The sequence below is a fragment of the Anser cygnoides genome, chromosome 5, assembly GCF_040182565.1.
Source record: "Anser cygnoides isolate HZ-2024a breed goose chromosome 5, Taihu_goose_T2T_genome, whole genome shotgun sequence".
In the NCBI taxonomy this organism is placed as follows: Eukaryota; Metazoa; Chordata; class Aves; order Anseriformes; family Anatidae; genus Anser; species Anser cygnoides.
In genome coordinates, this window is record NC_089877.1 from 18,026,299 (window position 1) to 18,048,173 (window position 21,875).

Sequence of the window (21,875 nt, forward strand, 5' to 3'; positions counted from 1 at the left end):
GCGCAGTCAGTTACAAGTGAGAAAGGATTGGTTGGCACTAGATGTTTGCAGAGTTAACATTTACCAAATTGTATCTAATGTTCTGCATCATTTGTTTTCATCACGTGGAATGGGAAATATTGCTGGCCTTAATTACCATTCTAGGTAAAGCCTGGAAACTTCTCTTGATGATCCTTTAACATTTCTTAGTCTGTTAATGGTCTGGATTCCTATATAAGTCAGATATATTCGTATGTAATTGATGTATTTTTTTGTCGAATAGTTACTGGTCATCTCTTTTGAATGACTTATTGCTGATTCAGTCCCTGTTTTCAGCCATAGTGTCACCCAAATACTGAGATAAGTCAGCTATTTTCAGGCTTTGCACCACACAAACAAACAGCAAGTACAGTTGAAACATGAGTACTGTACGTGGTAAGACTTTTCCTTTTCCAGCTTGAAGATGGCTGCTAACAGGATGATAATGAACTATTCTTAGCTATTTGTGTTATAATGAAGTAGAATCCTTTCCAACAACAACAATGGATCACAAACCCTTCCAGACTTGCTCATCTTATTTTTGTCTTCAAGGGAGATTGAAAAATTAAAAAAAACTGACAAAAAAACCCTATGTCATGAGGCACTGCAAGTTAGCATGTGGGAAAGGATCCAGAGATAGTGGAAATTCTGCCCTAATTTATCCAGACCTTTATGCTGTCCCTGTGATAAGCACAAACTGAAAAAAAAGTTTCCAAAAATGGCTTGACACATGTAGATATTCTGTGAACACCATTCCTGAAGCTGATATAAATGTAATGGAAGGTGAGATCACTTCATTTGCAAAGACGCTTTTACAAATCATCACCATTTCCTGGGTAAGTACTGCCCTGAGAGTTTTTGGTGTTACAGTTCATGATTTTAATGCTTCTCTTTACTTTTGGGGATATGTACACTTTCATCTTTCCAAACTGTGGACTTGGATACAGCTTGCTTCAGCCGTTGAAGGAATTCCAGAGGGGCTCCTAGTGTAAGGTAATTCAGATTTTACTGTATGATTGCAGGGAAATGTAGATGTCTCTCAACACTGGAAAGATAAGTGGTGTACAGTGGAACCTTCTAGTCTATCTGAAGGCTAGAAAAACCACTAAGTGCAAACTGAACAGCTAACTATGAGCAGCAACAACAGAAACCATGTTGAAGCACAAGGCGAATGTGTTCCGTCACATTTAGTTTACTCTTTTTGTACTGGAAGACTACACACATTGTAAAATGTGTGCTGCCTTGAGAATTAATTAATTCTGTATTAATTTCGATTCTATCTACAGTTGCCCGAACTCACTGGGGACCAAGGAGGGATGGGCAAGTGTTGCGGGGCAGGCTTATGTGAGGCATGGAGGCTTGAGGTTTTGATTGAATAGATACTTCAGGTATCTGTCTTCAGCATAGACAATAAGGAGTTTTATTTGGTGAGCACTAAATATGCATACAAAATGCAGAATGAGCTAAACAATTTAAAAGTCTTAATAGTTTTCTCTGGATATTATGCAGAAACCAGTAGAAACCAAGGGAAAGCTTTCTGTTAATTTTATTCAATTTTGGGCTAGGAATTAGAAGAAATTGAAATTAAAAATCAGTCAAATTTAGGGAAGTCTTTGCATTTTTGAACTTCATCTAGTGAAAAGACTTCCAAATGACTGCTTTGTGGAAGTGATTATTAAACCTATAAATTGAGCAGCTGCAAAGCAATAATGACAATGACGGTTTTTATATTTCAGTAGTGCTCTTTATCATTTACCTTACGACCAAGTAATAACAAGCAAAGCAATGTTGTTGCTATTTTTTTTTAAGCAGGAAATGAACAGATTCAGCTGTTGATTTTATTAATAAGTTTCAGTGTCTTCTCTGGAATCAAATCAATACTGAATAAAGGGTGTAAACTGCATTACTGCTAGCACCCCGAAAGTGTAGCTTGTAAGGATGAACTGGGGTTTACCCCTGCATTTTATTTCCCTGAGTATGGCTGTACTGACCTTAGTTTTACATGCACAGTTACATATAAAATGCTGTTTTCATGAATGAAGGATTATTATTTCTCACCATGGAGGACTAAATATCTTTGTCATATCCAGTCTTTAGAACCAAGGAACAATGCTCAACTCTCAGAGCTATGTAGAATTTCTCTACTTTTAATATCTCTGCTTTGAAATTGTAGTGTCTCATCTGATGCAATTCCTGTGTTTAAGAAGTGAATTTCCTTCAGTTCAGACTCACACTGATGAAATCAGAGTCTGGATACAGTTCTGTAAAGCTGGATAAAGCTGGTAAATGGTTAGTTCACTGCATTCTAAAAACCTTTTCCTTAGGGTTTTGGAAGAAAGTAGGTTCATGGCAACAGGAATGAATGTTCAGAAATACCAGCTACTGGAACTGATGTTCCTAAATCAAATCTGTTAGCAAATTTATGTGATAAAAATACTTTTTTTTTTTTTTTTAAAGAGAAGGAATCTTCTACTCATAGGCAGATCAACGACAATTAAAGTGTTTGTTATTTTAAAATAATGTCATATTTTTAAATTATGCTTCTATTTCATCTAACGATGTTTTGATCAATTATATGTTATGGCCTTGCTCCATAAAACCCATGGGAAAGGATTGAACACCAGGAACTTCCTGCAGCTCAAACTTCCTTTGATGCAGAAGGGGACAGCATACTGTCACTGCGCAGTCATTGTTGTGACAAAAGCTGGGTTTTGAATGTCCAGGGACTTCAGTATTATTGCAGGGATCCTCTGAAGATCATGAGACTATTTTAAACCCCACAAATGGGGCAGCATGAGTTGGTTCCAGGGAAAAACCTGAATATTACTGGCTGCTCTGCCAGTGCTAATGGCCTGCCCCTGTGCATGGCACTTGTTTAGGTGGAACTGAAATGCCATCAGAAGTCACATACTTGTTTGCATTGTTAGGGAGAGGACTTTTATGGGTAAGTTCTGTTTTTCTGTTCATTCCTTTCTCATTCCTAACGTACCTCTTCCTTACTGAGTGAAGTAGCTGGAGAAGGAAAAATAAAGTACTTCCCTCTTCTTGACTGCCTAAAGAGGCAATCCTACAGCCCTAAAAATAAACAAGGAATCTGAAACAGAAGTCTTGGTGAAATTCAGGCCCTCCCTTAGTGGGAGTTTTGCCATGGATTTCAATGAGTTCAGGACTTCACCTGATATGTTGTCCAACCCTAAAGTTTCATTGGTTTGGGTCAGTTGTGCCAGCCACGTCTTGTTCTGTTTCCCAGAATAGCCACTTTGATAAGGTATTTACCATTTACAAATATGGAATGGATCCTTTAGTGAGCACTTAACATTACAGAGTAGCTGTCATTTAAAAACACGGCAAACACTTTCATGAAACTTTTTGTAGGGGTTATTTTTAGTTGCTTGTTTCAGATTGATGATGGCCCTCTAAGAAAAAGGCAAATTTAAAAATGCCACTAGGGAATAAATGTAGCATTTGAAGGAATGAATGTTCAGGAGCTCATTTACTGTTTGCGTACTGACATTGTAACTGGTAGGCGCATATGATTAATTTGTTTTTAACAAATGGAATTTCTAGAAGGTAATTCAGCCCCAGAAGACAGGGAGTTATACCTGCTGAAGTCCATGTAAGAGCTGAATGTGCATCCTTTCGCTGAACTTACCCCATGATCACCAAGTCAAAGAACAGAATATCACAGGACTCTGAAGCTACACTGGAGGAGATTTCTCTTTTTGGAAATCAAGACTGAATGTCCTCATTCATTTGGTTCAGTAAATCTATTCAAGTAGAAACTTATATGGATACTTAACATGCTTTGTAATATTGAGGCTGTATAGACTTTGCTGTTTAGGTTCATTCTTTTTCCTTTTAACAAAAACATCATACGATGGGTGAGCAATTGGCTGACGGGCAGGGCTCAAAGGGTTGTGGTAAATGGGGCCACATCTGGCAGGCGGATGGTCTCTAGTGGGGTCCCTCAAGGCTCCATTTTAGGGCCAGTCCTCCTCAATGTTTTTATAAGTGATTTGGACGTAGGACTAGAAGGTGTTTTGAGCAAATTTGCTGACGGCACCAAACTTGGAGGAGTTGTGGACTCGGATGAGGGTGGAAAGGCCTTGCAGAGAGATCTGGTCAGATTGGAGAGCTGGGCAATCACCAACCACATGAAGTTTAACAAAAGCAAGTGCCGGGTCCTGCACCTGGGACGGGGCAACCCTGGCTGCACGTACAGACTGGGCGACGAGATGCTGGAGAGCAGCCCCACAGAGAGGGATCTGTGGGTTGTGGTTGACAGCAAGCTGAATGTGAGCCAGCAGTGTGCCCTGGCAGCCAGGAGGGCCAACCACATCCTGGGGTGCATCAAGCACGGCATTGCCAGTCGGTCGAGGGAAGGGATTGTCCCGCTCTACTCTGCGCAGTGTGGCCTCACGTCGAGTACTATGTGCAGTTCTGGGCACCACACTACAAAAAGGACATTAAACTGCTGGAGAGTGCCCAGAGGAGGGCGACGAAGATGGTGAAGGGCCTAGAGGGGAAGACATATGAGGAGCGTCTGAGGTCACTGGGCCTGTTCAGCCTGGAGAAGAGGAGGCTGAGGGGGGACCTCATCACAGTCTACAACTTCCTCGTGAGGGGGAGTGGAGGGGCAGGTGACCTATTCTCTGTTATCACCAGTGGTAGGACTCGTGGGAATGGTGTTAAGCTGAGGCAGGGGAAGTTTAGGCTGGACATCAGGAAGAGGTTCTTCACCGAGAGGGTGGTTGCACACTGGAACAGGCTCCCCAGTGAAGCAGTCACTGCACCGAGCCTGTCTGAATTTAAGAAGCGATTGGACTGTGTGCTTAGTCACATGGTCTGAACTTTTGGTAGACCTGTGTGGTGCCAGGAGTTGGATTTATGGTCCTTATGGGTCCCTTCCAACTCGGGATATTCTATGATTCTATGATTATTTTTTTTTTTCAATTTGCTGTCTAAAATGTGGAGAGTTGCTTCTGTCCTATTCCATTCCATCTACTCCCTCCCCTCTCCTCTCTCAAATTACTGTTTTGCAGCCACAGCTGTGAGGCACCATGTGTGATGATGATGAAACCACTGCCCTTGTCTGTGACAATGGTTCTGGGCTTTGCAAAGCTGGGTTTGCAGGAGACGATGCCCCAAGAGCTGTATTTCCATCCATCGTTGGACGTCCTCGACATCAGGTCTGTTGGTACCAAAATGGAAGCGCTGTCTGCTCTTGTTTTTGAGACTTGTGGCAGTGACAAAAGATCAGTTTTATTCAGACAAACCTCCCATCCACATTTGTGGGAATTTAGCTTGTTAAGAACCAGTGGGTTGAGCTGCATGTCTTTAATACTGTGAGGTGAACTTCTCAGTCCATTGGAAAAGGTGTTCTTCAACTATAAAATGTTGACTATAGGAGAACATAAGTGTTTTAATGATTTGGAGGTATCTTTTTGGGGAAAAAATGAACACAAGACTTGCTGGATTAATTAATACTTGCTGTATCAATACAAAGAAAAAAAGCAGAACGATGCTAACATGAGGAACCAAATGAATAAGAGGGGGGGAGTTCCTTTTATTGTTCCATTAAACAACGGCAGGGCCCGTTAAACTTCCAAAAAAGATCTCTAGCACATCACTTAATCAACTCAAACAGGACTAGAATGGATAAATGTAGCTTTTCTTGAACTTGAAAAAGGTCTTGCTGCTTAATTAGTTTTCTAACAGTTACTTTAGAAAAAGAAGCTGCAGGTTTTCATTCATTTTATTCTTAACTGAGTCAGATTTTAAATTTCTGAGGTGTAAAAACCCTTCCCTTGAAGTTCTCTGTGTTCTTTTGCTGAGTTAAATAAGCTTGATTTGATGGGTGTAAAATGTTTAGCATTTTAAGGAACACATTTTGATTAACTCTATGACTTATTAAAGTTTAAATGTCAGTTGTTGAAAACATGTCCATTCTTTAACCTCTAGAATTGCTCACTGGCTTTTATTAGTGATTAGAGCTGGCAGGTAATTTTGCACAGTGAAGCAGTTCAGTGACTGCATTATTAAATACATGGAATTAAAACATATCCAGGAGAAAATTAAATATTTTTATGCTAGTTGCTGAATAACATTGTACATAGTATGATGTTGTGTTATTTGGGGCAAGTATGGCAGAATTCCTAATGCAAACATGATGAACTTGCTAAAACTATTGTTTAATAAGTTTTCTTTCAGAAAATGCCTATGTTAAACATTTTACAAAAGAACATTAATCTTCAAAATTTTTCAAAACCAAGTGTTTTTCATTTTACCTGTGTTCTAAACCAGTCCCCCAGCAAGGAAGAATCTCACTGCTTAAAGGCAGTAGTGGAACTGCCTAGACACAAAGTGCAAGCAAATATGTAAAGGCAATCTGGGGAGCCAAAAAAAAAAAAAATTCTCCCTTTTTCACCTATAGTTCCTTTCATGTATTTCTTTGTGAAATTGTGAAATATCCACCTCTTCTAGAGAAACCATGAATTTACTGATACCTGTCTAGAGTGGGCTCCTGCACGGGTACTAATTGTGCCCAGTGTGAGATACCTGACTTCATTTCTGAAGCTGCCTTGTGCTTTCTGGTGGGTTTATTGAGGGGGTTAATATGGAGTAGGTGTTTACCGATAAATTCACATTTTTAGTGAATTAGTTTCCTGCCCATTTTTGGCTTTGTGGAGGTACATGCTGGAGCATTGGTAGCAGTAGCAGGTAAAGTATTTCACATGGAGTTTTAACTTAAAAATTATATTCTCTCTACTGTGCATGATATACTGCGCTAATATTAGAACAATATACTTTGCAGGGTGTTATGGTTGGAATGGGTCAAAAGGACAGCTACGTAGGGGATGAAGCACAAAGTAAAAGAGGGATCCTGACACTGAAGTATCCCATTGAGCATGGAATCATCACTAACTGGGATGACATGGAAAAGGTGGGTGTTAATTTTTAATATCATTTTGATGAAGCATCATGTTATCATGTTAAGACAAAAAAAAATTGCCATTATCCTTCTTGCAAATCAGAGGAAAAGTCCGTGAAGAATTTGTAATCTCAGTCTAGTGCAATATGCTAGTCCAGGAGTCCAGTTGTTGATCAGGTCTTAGCACTTCTAGAATTGTTACTGTTTTAAAAAGTAAACATTTATTATTCATCAGATTTGGCAGTATGTTATAAAAGTATTTTATGCTTTATGCGTACCATTTTCAGTCCTGAAGTTCATACTGAGGCAGAACTTGACATGCCAATGATAGGAAGTACCTAAAGTAAAAACCATACAGGTTGCAATTCACCAGATGTGAATCAGAGAAACATTAAAGATATAGTCCTTCGCTTGGCATCAAAACTGAGGCAGAGGGATGATTTTTCCTCCTCAGTTTTTTCCTACAAGAACAAGATCATGGATGATGTCCACATGTTGTGTTGTGTAGGATGTTCTTGCTGCCAGTTAGAGAGGAGAGTACAGATTTGGGCTTCCTATCCCTATACTAATTATCTGAGTAGAGGGCTTTTGTTTCTGAAGCATGTTTTCCTGTTGCTGATTCCAGTTAGCTTTTAACATCTGTGTGGTGATAAGGCTGCTGTATTCCCTGTTAAGCACAGCTTTCTTGGCATTCAGCCTGCATAATGGCTTTTTGTGAAATGCCTATCTAAGGATGCCTCAGACCTGGCATGGGCAGTGAGGTGTGCTCATGACAAGCACCAGAGAAGGCACTCTTACTGTGCAAAGTCTCTCTCAGGTCCCAGGTGTCCTGGTCTTTGCAGGAAGCATCTCTCTGTTTGTGGAAATACTGTACGTCTGCTGTAGGGGCAGGATTGCAACTCAGTCCTGTGCCATCTCCAGCTGGAATGGTCTGAGAAGAAAACAGCACAAGCCAATGCTTCTAGTCATGACTTCCTGTGGAAAACACCACTGAAAGGAAGACACAGGGCCTGTAGTACCCTGTGCTTGCATTTGCTGAGATGAGGTGTAGATATATATCTAACATCGTATAATTCAACCATTGGGTTGTGGTCATAAATCCAAATTGCTAAGTGCAGAGTGTTCCAGATGAACAGACCAAAGTTGACACAGAAGCAATGGGAGTTTCTGAGTTCGTATTTGGAGATAAATTGCCCACCTATTCCTCTAGATGGAAGCATAGTATTTGCATTTCATTATTGCACTGCTTCCTGGGAGGGAGGACACCTTGCTTGTTTCTGCAGAGTAGGATATATAGGAATGGGAATGTAATTCATTACATCATTCTTCCTAATATTTTTTCTGCTTCCTGCATCAAGTAGGAAAGTTTATTTCTAAATAAAATTGAAGGTCACTCTTTTATGTTCTTCTCTCAATGTTTGGTCTCTGCATCTAAAACTTCTCCTGTGTGTTATGCATACTGGTATTTGTTCCCTTTCTGGGTAATGCTGGATACTAGAGTAGGCTATCTAAAATGTAGTCAGGAAAGGGTACTAAAGGAGGTAAAAATGTGGCATGTGCTTTATTTACTGTAGTGTAGTACAGTGCTGCAGTGTAGCCTATTGCCCAGACCTCCCCCTTCTTAGGGGAAGGGCCTCCAAGGGTGTTCAGTGGTGGAGGCTTCAGACAGTGCTGTAATTTGAGTAATGGCAGGATACTGTATGGGTTCCTGTGGTTTGAACATTTTTTTCTTCCTCTCTTTCTTTGTCATATAAATGGGTGAAGGAATTAATTGTGAAAGTGAATTCCTAGCTCAAATTTTCTTCAGACATACAGCTTGCAAAATGCAGTAGCTGGGAAAGATGCCCCCAAACTGAGTTGTTCTGAGACTAGGAGTGGGACAGAAAGTGAAGGCAGTTTTCAAATAAATGAGCAACAAATAGAAAAAGAAGGAAGCATGAGATAAAGGCAGTGAGAGATGAGAACAGTGTTGCTAACTTTTGTGATTGTTGAAAATAAAGAAATATACATATGTAAAAAATATATAACATTTTATATATATTATATGTATATTATGTATATATTTTATATTTTTCCTTATGGTCCTTCTTGATTCAGTCAGCCGTATGATCCCATTGAAATCTCAGCTTCCACTGAAGCTCAGTAAAACACACGTGCGCACGCTTTTCTGGCCGAGAGAAGTTCTGAAATGCAATTCCCAAAGTTTTGATGCTGAAGGAATATCTTTTGTGTATGGATATATTTTATCCCCATGTTTTTTAAACCAGTTGCAGGATTTTGATCCAAATCTTGAATTTCTTTTGCATACTTGGCAATAGAAGTACTGAAAAACATCACACTGTAGAATAAACAAGAAAATTACTGGGGAACATGCCAAAAAAAATGGGACAAAGGCATAACAGTGCAGTGCCTAGCCATCCACACATGACAAAAAGAGGGGGGTCACCAAAAGATTAGGCTGAGCGAGTGAGTAAGCATGAGTGTGTGTGCATGCATGTGAGAGAAGGAGAGAGTGAGGATGCTGCAGGATGCACAGACACTCGTGTGAATCAAGGGCAGAACGTGTAGGCAATGAAATGAAGCATTCTTCTTCTCATGTGCTTCAATTCACAATATTTAAATTGGGACTGCTCCGTTTTCCACTGGATAATAATACAGGGCATTGTACATCGCTGTTAATTTGTTCACAGCTACTGAGCTGACAATGTATGGGAGGAGAAGCATTAGAATGGAGCGATTTCTGGCTCTGACGACTACATAAATGTTTAAGTGTTAGAATAATCCTTCCTTGGTAATTTCTCTTTGCTGTTGTGCCTGCTGCTTAAATTTAATTCTTGTGACCTATTAAAATCAACACTGGGCTATTCTTGTTTCTCATGGAATATCATTATCCATTACAGTTATGACTATCAATAGATCAAATCTAATGATTTGTACAGTGTCTAATCCTGCCTGGTTTTAAGCAGAAACTTGCAACATGCCAGAGATTTCGTCAGGGTCCTAGTTTATTCATACAGGTTTCTTCCTCACTGTTGAAATCTTCAGTACTCTGTTAATTATGTATGGACTGAGGTTTCCTTCCCTTTTCTCAGTTATGTCTCTCCTGTCTGGAATTGCAGGCTTTTTCTTCTCCTTATATCTGACACATATTGTCCTTTTTATACCTTTTACATGATTACTTTGTTTTATTCAACCCTCCCCCCCCCCACCCGTCTTTGTTTTCTAAACCTGCAAGTGGAAGATGGCCTACCTCCCCACCCCAAGCCCCAGTTCTGGAAACATCTTTTTGTTTTGTTTTGTGGTTGTTTTTTAAGGGAACTGAGAGGGAATGGAATTTTTTCTTAGGGCTCTTAATTTTCTTAATGAGTAATTCCAGCTCTGGACAGCTGCTGACTTTGTAGACGCTTCACATTTAGATAAGATCTTTTTTCTGGTTAAATTCGTTTTGGAGCCTGATAATACTTGTTTCTAGGATATTAATCAAGTAAACTTACCCATAAAACTGATGTATTGTTCTCAGAAATAAGTTCCTTGGGTCAAACAAAGCTGGAATATGATTAAAAAGAGGAAAAAATAAGTACAGGAAAGAATTAAACGAGAAGATAAAAATATTTCATCATGTTACTGAATGATCTCTCTTTGAGCTGGCATCAAGAAAAAAAATCCCTTGAGTTTCTCATAGCCCCAGTCTTCAGACAATAAAGGCCTTGATGTATCAGAAGAACAATCAAAGCCATTATTGTTTGATCAGGTAATGCCTTCCAACATGAAAAATACTAAGGTGCTTTACAGAAAATAAGAAACGTGGTTACTCTATAATAAATGACAGTTTGATTCAGGGCTTACTGGATGAAATATCTGTGGCAAAAAGGGCTTTTGATTTTTGTGGAAATAATTAGATTTCTAAAGACCATATTGGCAATGACTTGCAACTGGATCTCCGCCTCCAAGCAGCTTGAAGTGGAGACGTCTCTCCAGATCTGGCAGTTCAGTGCTTGGCTGTGCTCCAGTGCCAGAGCACTGGGGCTGGGAATTCACCAGTGCTCCGCTTTAGTGGGGTGATCTATCATCTGCGTGTGGAATCCTACCTGGCAGGACTCCCTTGTGTAGGCTCTGCTGTTACATATGGTAAAATCTCAGGGGTTTTGGTTCTGAAATAAAATAGAATGGAATTTAGCACATTCGATCTTGCATGCTTTTTCTCTGTTTTAATATGTCTGTAAAAAAATCACATGGACTGTGTCTGAAAAGCTTTTTATGTAGTTCTGTTATATGGACAGAAGAAATAGTTTCCAGACCATTTTTCTGAGCAATTTTCATTTTAGATTTGGCATCATTCTTTCTATAACGAGCTCCGCATTGCACCAGAAGAACACCCTGTGCTGCTCACTGAAGCCCCCTTGAACCCGAAGGCGAACCGTGAAAAAATGACTCAGGTAATGATCAGATATCAGGTGGGAATGCTGCTCTGCGGATCATTTCCACAGAGAAGCAGCCATGGTATAAGTAGTCCTGGATGTTCAGCTTTCTTAATTTGGGAGATACAGACCTTAGGGTTAGTATCTGAGCACACTGGTTGAACCATGATGAGAGAGCAAAAGTTTCTGCTACTCATGCCATATCAGTTCTCTGAATGTCCCTAAAATGTTTTGTTCTTACACGTAGTAGTGTTGTATGTACAACCAGCCCCTTAGAAGCTGTAAGTGATTTTCTTTGTTTACAAGGCTGTGTGTGTGTGGCTTGGTATGTGGGGAAGGTGTGGACAGGAGGCCAAAGCAGCTCCTCTTCCATTAAGTGACTTTCAATGCAGAGGTTTGCGAGTTCTGTATGCTCATCACGTACACTTTGTACACTCATCACACTTGTGTGTGAGCTTTGGATCAGTCACACTTCTTATATGTCTACCTCTGGCCACAGAGACTGCTGAGTTTGTAATAGCCCAACACCTCAGCTCAAGCTGTAGAAACTATTGCTTTCCTACACTGAAGAATGTCACTTTCTCAACACTTTTAGCTCATAGTGCTCATTATCATCATATCAGAATTGTGTTTTCTTGAAGATGTTTTAAAGGCCACATGCACATACATTTGTGGATCTCCTAAGAAACACATCTTCAGGGACAGGGAAAAAGTGTACAAAAAGTAGTCTTTGTTCTGGCTTGGGAAAATAGATTATCTAGAAGCATTCAGTCTGAAAGGATGTTTTGCTAAGCATTTCTGCAGTCAGACATGCCCAGTCTGATTTAGCAAACTCATCTCAGAACCAAATGTAGACCTCTGAAGCCTGTGTATTTTAGAGCAGCCTTCTGACCAAAAGTCCATGTTGTAGATTTAACCAGTAGTGTAACCAGAGGTAAATGTTATTTAAATACAGATATAGGTGTAAAGTCATCTGGGAAAATCAAATATGGCCTTGAGCTTCCCTTTGTGCACATTTCTGGCGTATATTGAATAGGAAGATTATGCACTAATTTAGCAACAGTGTAAATAAACTAATTAAGTAGTGAGCATGACAGCACACGTTACTGGGAGATAATACAACTGGGAGATAATAAATAACAACAAAACATAAGAAAAAAATGGTTTATAGCAACCAGGACGTGTGGTTTTTACAGTAGACATGTCTAGGACTGTTTCTTTGTCATTATGCTGTAATGATAAATCCTGTTTTCAAGATTGTTTAAAGGCTTACTTTTTATTACTTATTGCATTAAATTCATTACATCAATTAACTATGAAATATTGTAATTAATGTATTCTTTAATTGACAGCATACTTTTCATTAAAATAGATTTACTGGCAAAGGTATTAGTTTATGAAATGCAAAGTCTAAATGTAATCCCGATTCCAGTGGCACTACACTTTTGACAGACAGGATGGTGAGATGTGGTTGTAGCAGTGCCACTAGCAATGGGGTGACAGTGCCTAGGGTACGTGGCATTGGTTTTAGAAAGAATAAAGCCACTCCCTGTCCTCCCTTAATGGCTTTCCTTAGCAGAGTTCCAGTGGAAGGCCAGCTGGGAACGAATGATATTCCTTCTGGTCAGATAAAATGTCAGTATATCTGACATGGAACGTGGAAAGCACTGAAGCTTTCTAGAGTAGAGAAGATGGGGGACAAGATGAGAGACCATGGTTAAGGTCACCATAAGGAGAAAACAAACTGTTGTGTTTGCAGGGGGAAGAGTGAGATGTCATGGGTTTAAACCAGACCAAGTGAGGTTTTAGCTAGACGCCAAGAAAGGCCTTACAATATTAGGGATAGTGTGTCACTAGATTTGTTTGCCAGAGGAATCTGAATGTTCCAGCAGCAGAATTTCAGAGACAGAACAAAAGCTATGTCAGGAATGGTTGACTCTTCCTTGAGATGGGAATAGACAGATTATTCCTTGTGGTTTCTTCCAGCTGTGTCTCCTACAAATCTTACATATATATAAAAATATATATATATATATATACACATATATCAGATTGCTGTGTTGTTGCATTCTTGCCATCAAGGTGAAAAAGCATCACTTTCAGTGAAAATTACCAGTAACAAAATGACCTGGCCTGAGGTTAATGGAAATATATCCACTGACTTCAGTGATCTTTATGAAATCCTAAAGAAAATGTAGTGTGCTGTTCACAGAAGAGCCATGGGTCAGGAGGCAACTTGGTAGTAGTAACTGGCAGTATTCATGTAAGGAAAAAAAATATATTATTGTCTCTTCAGATACTCTTAGTGCAGATCCTAAAGGTTTGCAAATTCTTAATTACAGATTATGTTTGAGACATTCAATGTGCCAGCCATGTATGTAGCAATTCAGGCAGTGCTGTCTCTGTATGCATCTGGACGAACTACTGGTGAGTCTCTCTGGGAGTTGTATTGTCCACCTGTCCTTCCCTTGCGTACGCATGTGCACGTACACAGATATCTTGATTGTGGTATGTCAGCTGTGTATTAAGAAAGGTCAATAGCTGTATGGAAACAATGTACAGGTGTGGATCTTAAGTCTTTCTGCTTCGAAAGATCAAGTCAATTCAATGACATGAGCAGATGAAAGAGGATACAGTTTGATACTGCCCTTAATTACACAGCATAGAGAAGAGGCTGTATCTTAACCAGATTGTTCCAAATCTGCAGTTTCTTCTTACTCACTTCAAACCTCTCTATTGTTAAGCTCCATTCCCAGTAGAAGAAAAATACTGTTCATTAGTTTAATGAAAATATTTCATTTGAGTGTTGAATTTCAATAACCTAACTTGATATCCGCTGTTAAGTGATCATTAGAATTAGCACAGAGATCTATTCTTACTGCCATTTAGAATCTGATCAGGCATTAAGATGATAAATTACTTCTTAGCAACCCTTCAGTCTTGATATACTTTGAAAAAAAGAATTAAAATACCGTCTGTCTTTGTAGCCTGATGCCACAGTATGATTCTGTATAAAAAGATCACCAGCCTACAGGAATTATGACCTGTCAAAAATACTTGCTTTAGGTTTAAAACTCAACTGTTTATATGTGTCTTTGATAACAGAAATGCTGTACTCATTTTAAGCGGGAAACATATACTTCATTTTCTATTCAAGAATGTAAGTGATGTCTGTGCACAGATAAACCATTGTTCTATTTTTTCCCTTATGGAGTGATTTATTTTAATGGCAGACAGATTTTTGTATACAGTTTACACATTATTTAATGTCTGTGAAGTGCTAGGGGTCTTCTGAAATGGAAGACTCTGTATATGATTGTTATTGGTAGCATCTGTTCAGTAAGAACAATACAGTCAAACTGCTGAATGTTACAAGTCTTTTCCCAGACACAGTTACTTAGTTTGTGCTAACAACTTCACCTCACGTGAACAGCATTTGATTTATAAGAATAAAAGAAGCAATCATCATGTGAGCATCTTGTTGTTGCACGTTTCAATTTAGAATATGGAGAATGTAGAGACTCTGTTTCAGTGAAAAATAACCAGCTTTTCCTTTTCTTTCTTTTTTCAGGGATAGTTTTGGATTCTGGGGATGGTGTCACACACAATGTGCCTATCTATGAGGGCTATGCCTTGCCTCATGCCATAATGAGACTGGATCTTGCAGGCAGAGACCTGACTGACTATCTCATGAAGATCCTTACAGAGAGAGGCTACTCTTTTGTCACCACTGGTAATAAGCTGTGTTTTGTGTGCACTTTGCATGCATTTGCTCTGGTAGTTGTCTTATTATGCTGGAATCGTGTACCTGGCAAGATGCATCAAAATCCTTATCTCTAGGTTAGCTAATGGGATTCTCCTGGCTTTGCCTTTCAGCACATGTATTGAGCTCAAGGATGAGGAAGCCACCTTGTTAGGCAATGCTGTGTCACTGACAAACTTAACTGGTTGCTGGATTTGGTCTTACCTGTTCCACAGACAAAGGAACGAAGTTAATAATTGGTAATGGATGAACCTCTAAAGATTTGATCAACGTTTTGAGATATAAAATGTTACCATTAGTCTTTGTTTTATACTGTAGTACAACATGTTTTTTATCTGTGGATGAGAGACTTTTGGTACTGGAAATGGAAAGTAACATAGCTGAGATAGCAGAGAGATCTGAATCCAATGGACCGATGATCACCATGAACCCAGGGAAATGTGCACAAGAATATCTGTGTCCTAGCTGTCATACTGTATATTGATGAAAAACTTGTTGGCTTTCTGCAGCGGAACGGGAAATTGTGAGAGATGTAAAGGAGAAGCTTTGTTACGTAGCTCTGGATTTTGAAAATGAAATGGCGACTGCTGCTTCCTCCTCCTCTCTTGAAAAGAGCTATGAACTTCCTGATGGGCAAGTCATCACCATTGGAAATGAACGATTCCGATGCCCCGAAACTCTCTTCCAGCCATCCTTCATAGGTGAGACACGACTTTTCTTTCTAGGGATTTAACAGTGTGTGAAAAGAAGTATTTCTTAGAGAGTATAGGAAACCTGCAGTTGTAGGATCTTAGATATTTATTCTCAAATGTCCGTAAAAAAATGCAGCTTCTATTTGCTTAATCAATTCTTTAGAAGCTGCTTCGAAAAGGTACTTGTCAGTTTGGATATAATAGAATTTTAAGACAGGTTCAACCTTTTATAAATGCAATAGAGATTTTAAGATGATGTTTAGAGAACTGTGAGAAGATCACTGCTTTTTATCTTGACTGATGTATAACTGCACAGTGCTGCTCATGTGTTTTATTTAATCTAGATTCTGCTTCTGTTTATTGTTTTATTATATTAATCTGTAATTTAATCTTATTAAAAATCAAATAATATATATAAAATATAAATATAAATTAAAATAATATATATAAATATAATATAAAATATAATTTTCCAGTAGTTTTTATCTGTAGTGTTAAAATTCCCAGGGATCAAGGTTGGTGCTAAACAGTGGTTAGTATTGGAAATGTGGCTATGGAGCTATGGGATTTCCCAGATCACCGATCTCTGTCAAAATGTGTTTATTAGTTAAAAAAGTATAGTACTTAAAGTTCAGGCTCTACTTGCAGTACTTTATCATGCCTGTTTCTCTTCTTTAGCAAAAGAAATGCTACCATAAGTTAACTTTACTGTAGTGGCATTTTAATTTAACTGACACCTCAAAATCAAAGTAGTCCAGTGAAATCAGGCAAGTGGGCTTCTATTTCTTGCTAACAGCATGGTAAAAGGTTATCAATATGGAAAAGTATTGCAGTAATACCTCTCTTTTTCTGAAATACTGCTATATTATTATTATTATTTATTATTTCACTTGAGGAAGTAAAAAATCCAATATGAAACTGTAGTAGGGATCTTTCTTCCTTGTGTCTATTCTGCTAGTATATTAGTCTGGCCCTATGCTGAGATGACAAAGAATGTGAGGAGTGTGTACTGCCTTTCTCCTTTGTCTCCTAAGTACCACTTAGCTTTTTTTTTTTCTGGAGTTTTCCTCAGGAAGACAGGCGAGGGATACGATCTTGGACTAGTGAGATATCCTTTCATTTCAACAACTATAAAAAGAAGGGGACAAAGAGAAGTAACATGGTGAAAACTTCTTTCCACCCAGGGATGGAGTCTGCAGGTATCCATGAAACTACATACAACAGTATTATGAAATGTGATATTGACATCCGTAAGGATCTGTATGCCAACAACGTACTCTCTGGAGGAACCACAATGTATCCTGGTATTGGTGATCGTATGCAGAAAGAGATTACAGCTTTGGCTCCAAGTACCATGAAGATTAAGGTAATTTTTAACACTTACTCTTACCCGTTTTTTGTTGAAAAAATAAAGACATCTGAAATGTCCTTAAGAGAATATCCAGGTCCTGCATCAGGAGTCCCATTAAGAGAACTGGGTCTTGGACAGGTGGCCTTACATCTCTTTTCCTTCTACCAGCCAAAGAAGGACTGAAAGAGGGTTTTGAGAGAGGTATGGATGAGCCTAGAGAAAATGGAGCTGTGAATACCAATGGGGGAATTAACAACGTGAGAAGCTACTGGGAATATTATAGACTTCAAGGCTTGGCTAACAGTGAAAGCCATTAGTGAAAAGAGTGAAAGAAATTTCATTTACAGGCTCTTCACTAATAATTTCAAAATCTAAGCAGTGTGCAAAGTATACAGCTTGTTAGCTATTTGAAAGGACCCTCTCAGCCCTGACTCAAGACAACGTATAGTGTTATAGTACTCTTGTACGTTAGGCTATAAGCAGTCTCTGTGTATATTGCTGTTTTCCAACTGCACAATTGCTTTGCTTCATTAATAAACAGAGGTTATGGAAAATTGAGAAAATGAGAGTTCAGCGGTCCTTTATCATCACCTCTCTGTACAATGGAGGCCATTGCAGGTATGGCAGAATGGAGTACACAAAAATGTGATTCAGCTGGTGGCCTCAAAATTTTTCATTATAGCTAGATTTGTAGTGTATTTTCATTGATGAACTTACTTCAAAATGGGCAAAATATAGAGAAGATATTGAAAGGTCTTAACAAGATTGGATTTCCAACATTATATAAAAGTCATCTCATTCTGTACCAAGCTGCACATATACTTGTGTTAAATAGTTAACTGGTGTTAACAGCTCCACAGCTGGTGGCACTTTGGACCTGTCAGGTCTGAGCATGGGCAGCAGGACCAAGTCAGGTCCGTGCTGGCTGACTTGGAGGGAGGACTTCTCTGTGGACGCTGCTGAAATAGCCACCTGAGACTTTGAGCAGTATTATGGCTTTATGCTATGTTAGTGCCCAAAGTGAAATCTGTGTGAAATCTAGAGCTCGTTTTTATCTTGCAACAGGCTGCATGCTGAATGGGCATGACTCCAAGTGGCAGGGATGGAAACAGGAACACACAGAAGCAGTGGCATGCTTAATGTATTTTAACAAGTCAGTGGCTAAGGGGGGAAGAGGCAGCAGGTCTTCTAGCCCTATGTCTAGTACTTAGCTAGATATACAAGGCCAGTCTGTATGGAGGGTTGTTTATTTCATTTAAAGGACTACTTTATCCTTAAAAATAAAATAAAATCCTTTGATCATACTGTGCAGTTTTTATTAGCAATCAAATTAGGTTAATCTTTTAAAGTTTTAAATTCTTTCTTAAGTTTGTAAATTTTTGGAAGATATTTTATAGGGCATCTCATATTTTATGGGCTGAAATTATTTATTTGCTCATCGTAACAGCATCTCTATTGACTTGAGGTGGAAGGCAGAGAACGTGGCAAGCTTTCTACCTCCTAGGTGCTTTATTTCATTAGAATTGCACTGGTATGATGATAAGACTTTTACCTAGTTATTTCATCCAAAGAGATGTTACTGTGTTACCTGCCTGTCACTTTATTTACAACAGATTGCACTTCTCTTTTAGATGATTGCACCACCAGAACGTAAATACTCTGTCTGGATTGGGGGTTCAATATTGGCATCGCTGTCCACTTTTCAGCAAATGTGGATCAGTAAAGATGAATATGAGGAAGCTGGCCCCTCTATTGTCCATCGCAAGTGCTTTTGAATACTTCCATCATGTACTGTCAGTGATAAGTATTGCTGTTTCTCACGTCACCTGCTCTCATTTACTCTGAGGGAATTACACGGTTTGGCTTTTTTCCACCTGTAATAAAGCACATTGTAGGGGGGTCATACAAATTAGTATATTACTTCTGATTTTTTAATGCGAAAATGAGGCTAATGTTTCAGTGATGGGTGTTTTTCAAGATAAATAACAATTATAGTACACGTTTTTGTAGACTTCCTCCCCTTCTCAATTTGGAAGCACTGAACTGCCATCCATTCAGGAGGCAGAAACAATACATCTGTATGTTAATCTCTGCTAATTGGTGGTGAGTCTGAGGTACCCACATAGAAAGTAATTCTTTCAAACTCAGACATAATGCAAGGTTTAGGTACCACATATGGCTTATTTTATGCAGCTAAGTAGTAGATAGGAGTTTTCGGGGGGGGGGGGGAGGTTATTTTACAGAAGATAGAGTGGATTTATGTGGGTGCTAGCGTGCACATTCTCTTTCAGTGGGGCTCGTATGGATGTCTTTCCTTTGTATGCTGGAAATGTTTGGCAGGAGTCTTTTCTTTCCCTGTGACCACCACTCCCCAACAGTAATGAGTTTCAACAAGCTACAGTGACTATTGCACTTACATGTAATGGATTAATTTACTTTGCATGTTATTTTCTTCATCTCTTCCTAAGCAGTGAAATGATATTTCTTTTTACTTTTGCTGTGCTATGCTAAGCTAATGATTTCTGAGTAAATAATAACCTTTTAAATATGTTATTAAAATTTTCTGGGTTTAATGGATCAATAAAAGTGTAATTACCCATGTAAGACTGATGTGGCTTACATTATTTTCATAGTGACTAGTTTATCTGTTAAAGATAAAATAATAATTACTAAGTTCTAATTTAATTTTATTATGAAAATTGTTTCATTCCCTCTGAGTTTTCTAGATAAACAATTTTTAAATGAAAACAGAATTGTTTCACAGTTTCCATAAAAATGTATATCTTCCTGGATGACAAATTTTCATAATGTTCTGTATTAAAGCCAGCTATAAAGATCACATTTTACTGCTTCAGATATCAGGCAAGTAAGTTCTTTGTGATTCTGGATGCCTTGGAATTTGAATTGATAGTGATGTAAGGTTTGATGTGTGTTTCATGATTTAACTCAAGCCTGTTAAGTTTGATGTACTTGCACCGTGAAATAGCAGTACATGTCTTTTGTTTTGTTTGTTTGTCTTCTACTAAATGAATAATAGCAAGGTTTCAGGATGTAGTGACTTGCATTAAACACTATAATGTGTTGGGGGCTGGGAGTAGAACCAAATACAGAATTCCTGACTCCCAGACAACTGTTCCATCAGCTGGACAATGTGTGCACATCCTCCCTCCCTCCTTCCCCTTGTCTTTCTCTGACTTCACTGTATTTTATATCTGTGCCTCCTAAAGCTGTGATACATGGCAAGTAAAGACAATTTCCCTCTCTTTCCAAAGATGGGGAAAAAATAAGAACTGGATTTACAGACTTGTAGTGTGTTTGCTTGGGCTAAACTGTCAGAAAAAGTGTATTTTTCAAGTGTACGTTTCAAAAAATGGTCAGCTTTCACAGAAATAAATTTACTTTCCTTTTGATGCAATGCTTTTTTTTAAAAAAAAAGTCACTGCATTCCAAAAGCGTTGAGGAATCCTAGTGTGCTGTAAATAGTTTCTGTTATCCTTGGAGACAGCATAATGGACAGTGCCTAAGTGCTGTGGCTAAGGGCAGTAAATGAACAGCTAGTCTCGAATTTTCTGGTGAGCAGTATCCATCTGCTCTTCGGCAAGTGCTCTGACACGGCCAGTTAGCTGCCTGCTCAGCATCAGAGGGAACATTAGACTGGTGCACAACCTGCTCTTGTTGTGTTGTGTTCTGGTGTGGAGGTTTCTGCAGGACAGACTCCTGCATAGGAAGGGGAGGAATGCAAAATGAAGGTTGCCTTCATTCCAGAGTTGCACTGTAAACTTGTAATTCTTCTTTCTTCATCAAAACACTGGATGACATTTTGCCTTTGTTTCAGTTGTGCTTTGCCAATGTGCAACTGATATGTGCACACGTTTCCCAGGCAGGGAAGGGTTCATCGGTGCTGCTCTGCAAAGGCACTGCCTGACTTGCGTGTCGTTTAGTGGGGTTCTTCACAGATGAGTGAAATGCAGCACATCAGCTTTGTATCACAGGTGAAACATCCACTGCCTTTTGAAAATGCACCTAATTACTGTCAATTCCAGCTGCAGATAATCTCATTTCTTCATCTAAATGAGCTCTTAATGCTAAAAGCTGGAAGACCTGGAAGGGAAAGATTCTTCAAAGGTTTGCTGTATCTAGCATGGTGCAGGGTAAGAGGTTGGTTCTTTCTTACTTTTGAACAGCAGGCAGTTCAAATTGCCAGTATCCACGTGCTCTCAAGCAACTGTAAATCACTGCAAATGTCAGCCTCTGAAATGAGTACTACTTCCATGTTTATTATCTTGGTCTAAGCTCATAAGATTGCTGCTTAAGTTGATAATAAATCAACTATGTATGGGATCAGCACTGTTGACTGTCACCTGTCTAACCAACATAACTTACATTTTCATCTAGACCTTTTGTAGGCGTGATGTTCAACAGCATAAACTTAAGTACGCAGATCTCTGGAATTCAGTTACTTTTGCAGTCCTCTGTAACATCAAAACAAAAATCCATTCAGTTTTCATATAATCTACTTGGCCTGGTTTCAATATTAAAAATGAAGGATCTTCTTTAGATTTTCAGTTTACATTTCTTAATGTCCCTTTTCAGTATCTACTCACAATTCATCAGTCAGTGCCCTAAGAGCTACTAGGTTAGGCAGTTTCATCACCTCTTTTCTACAGAACATGTTCCAAGAGCCCCATAGTAACAGTGTAGT

General features: G+C 38.9%; 1 protein-coding gene across 1 annotated transcript; it reads left to right on the plus strand.

Moving 5' to 3' along the window:
- Window positions 1–4,961: 4,961 nt before the first annotated feature.
- LOC106044622 (actin, alpha skeletal muscle B) lies at window positions 4,962–19,771 on the plus strand. Its single transcript, XM_066997176.1, has 8 exons — window positions 4,962–5,207; window positions 6,833–6,961; window positions 11,275–11,385; window positions 13,710–13,794; window positions 14,939–15,100; window positions 15,640–15,831; window positions 17,007–17,188; window positions 18,805–19,771. Exons 1-8 carry the CDS (start codon window positions 5,079–5,081, stop codon window positions 18,946–18,948), a joined length of 1,134 nt encoding a protein of 377 aa, XP_066853277.1. The 5' UTR covers window positions 4,962–5,078; the 3' UTR covers window positions 18,949–19,771.
- The last annotated feature ends 2,104 nt before the right edge of the window (window positions 19,772–21,875 follow it).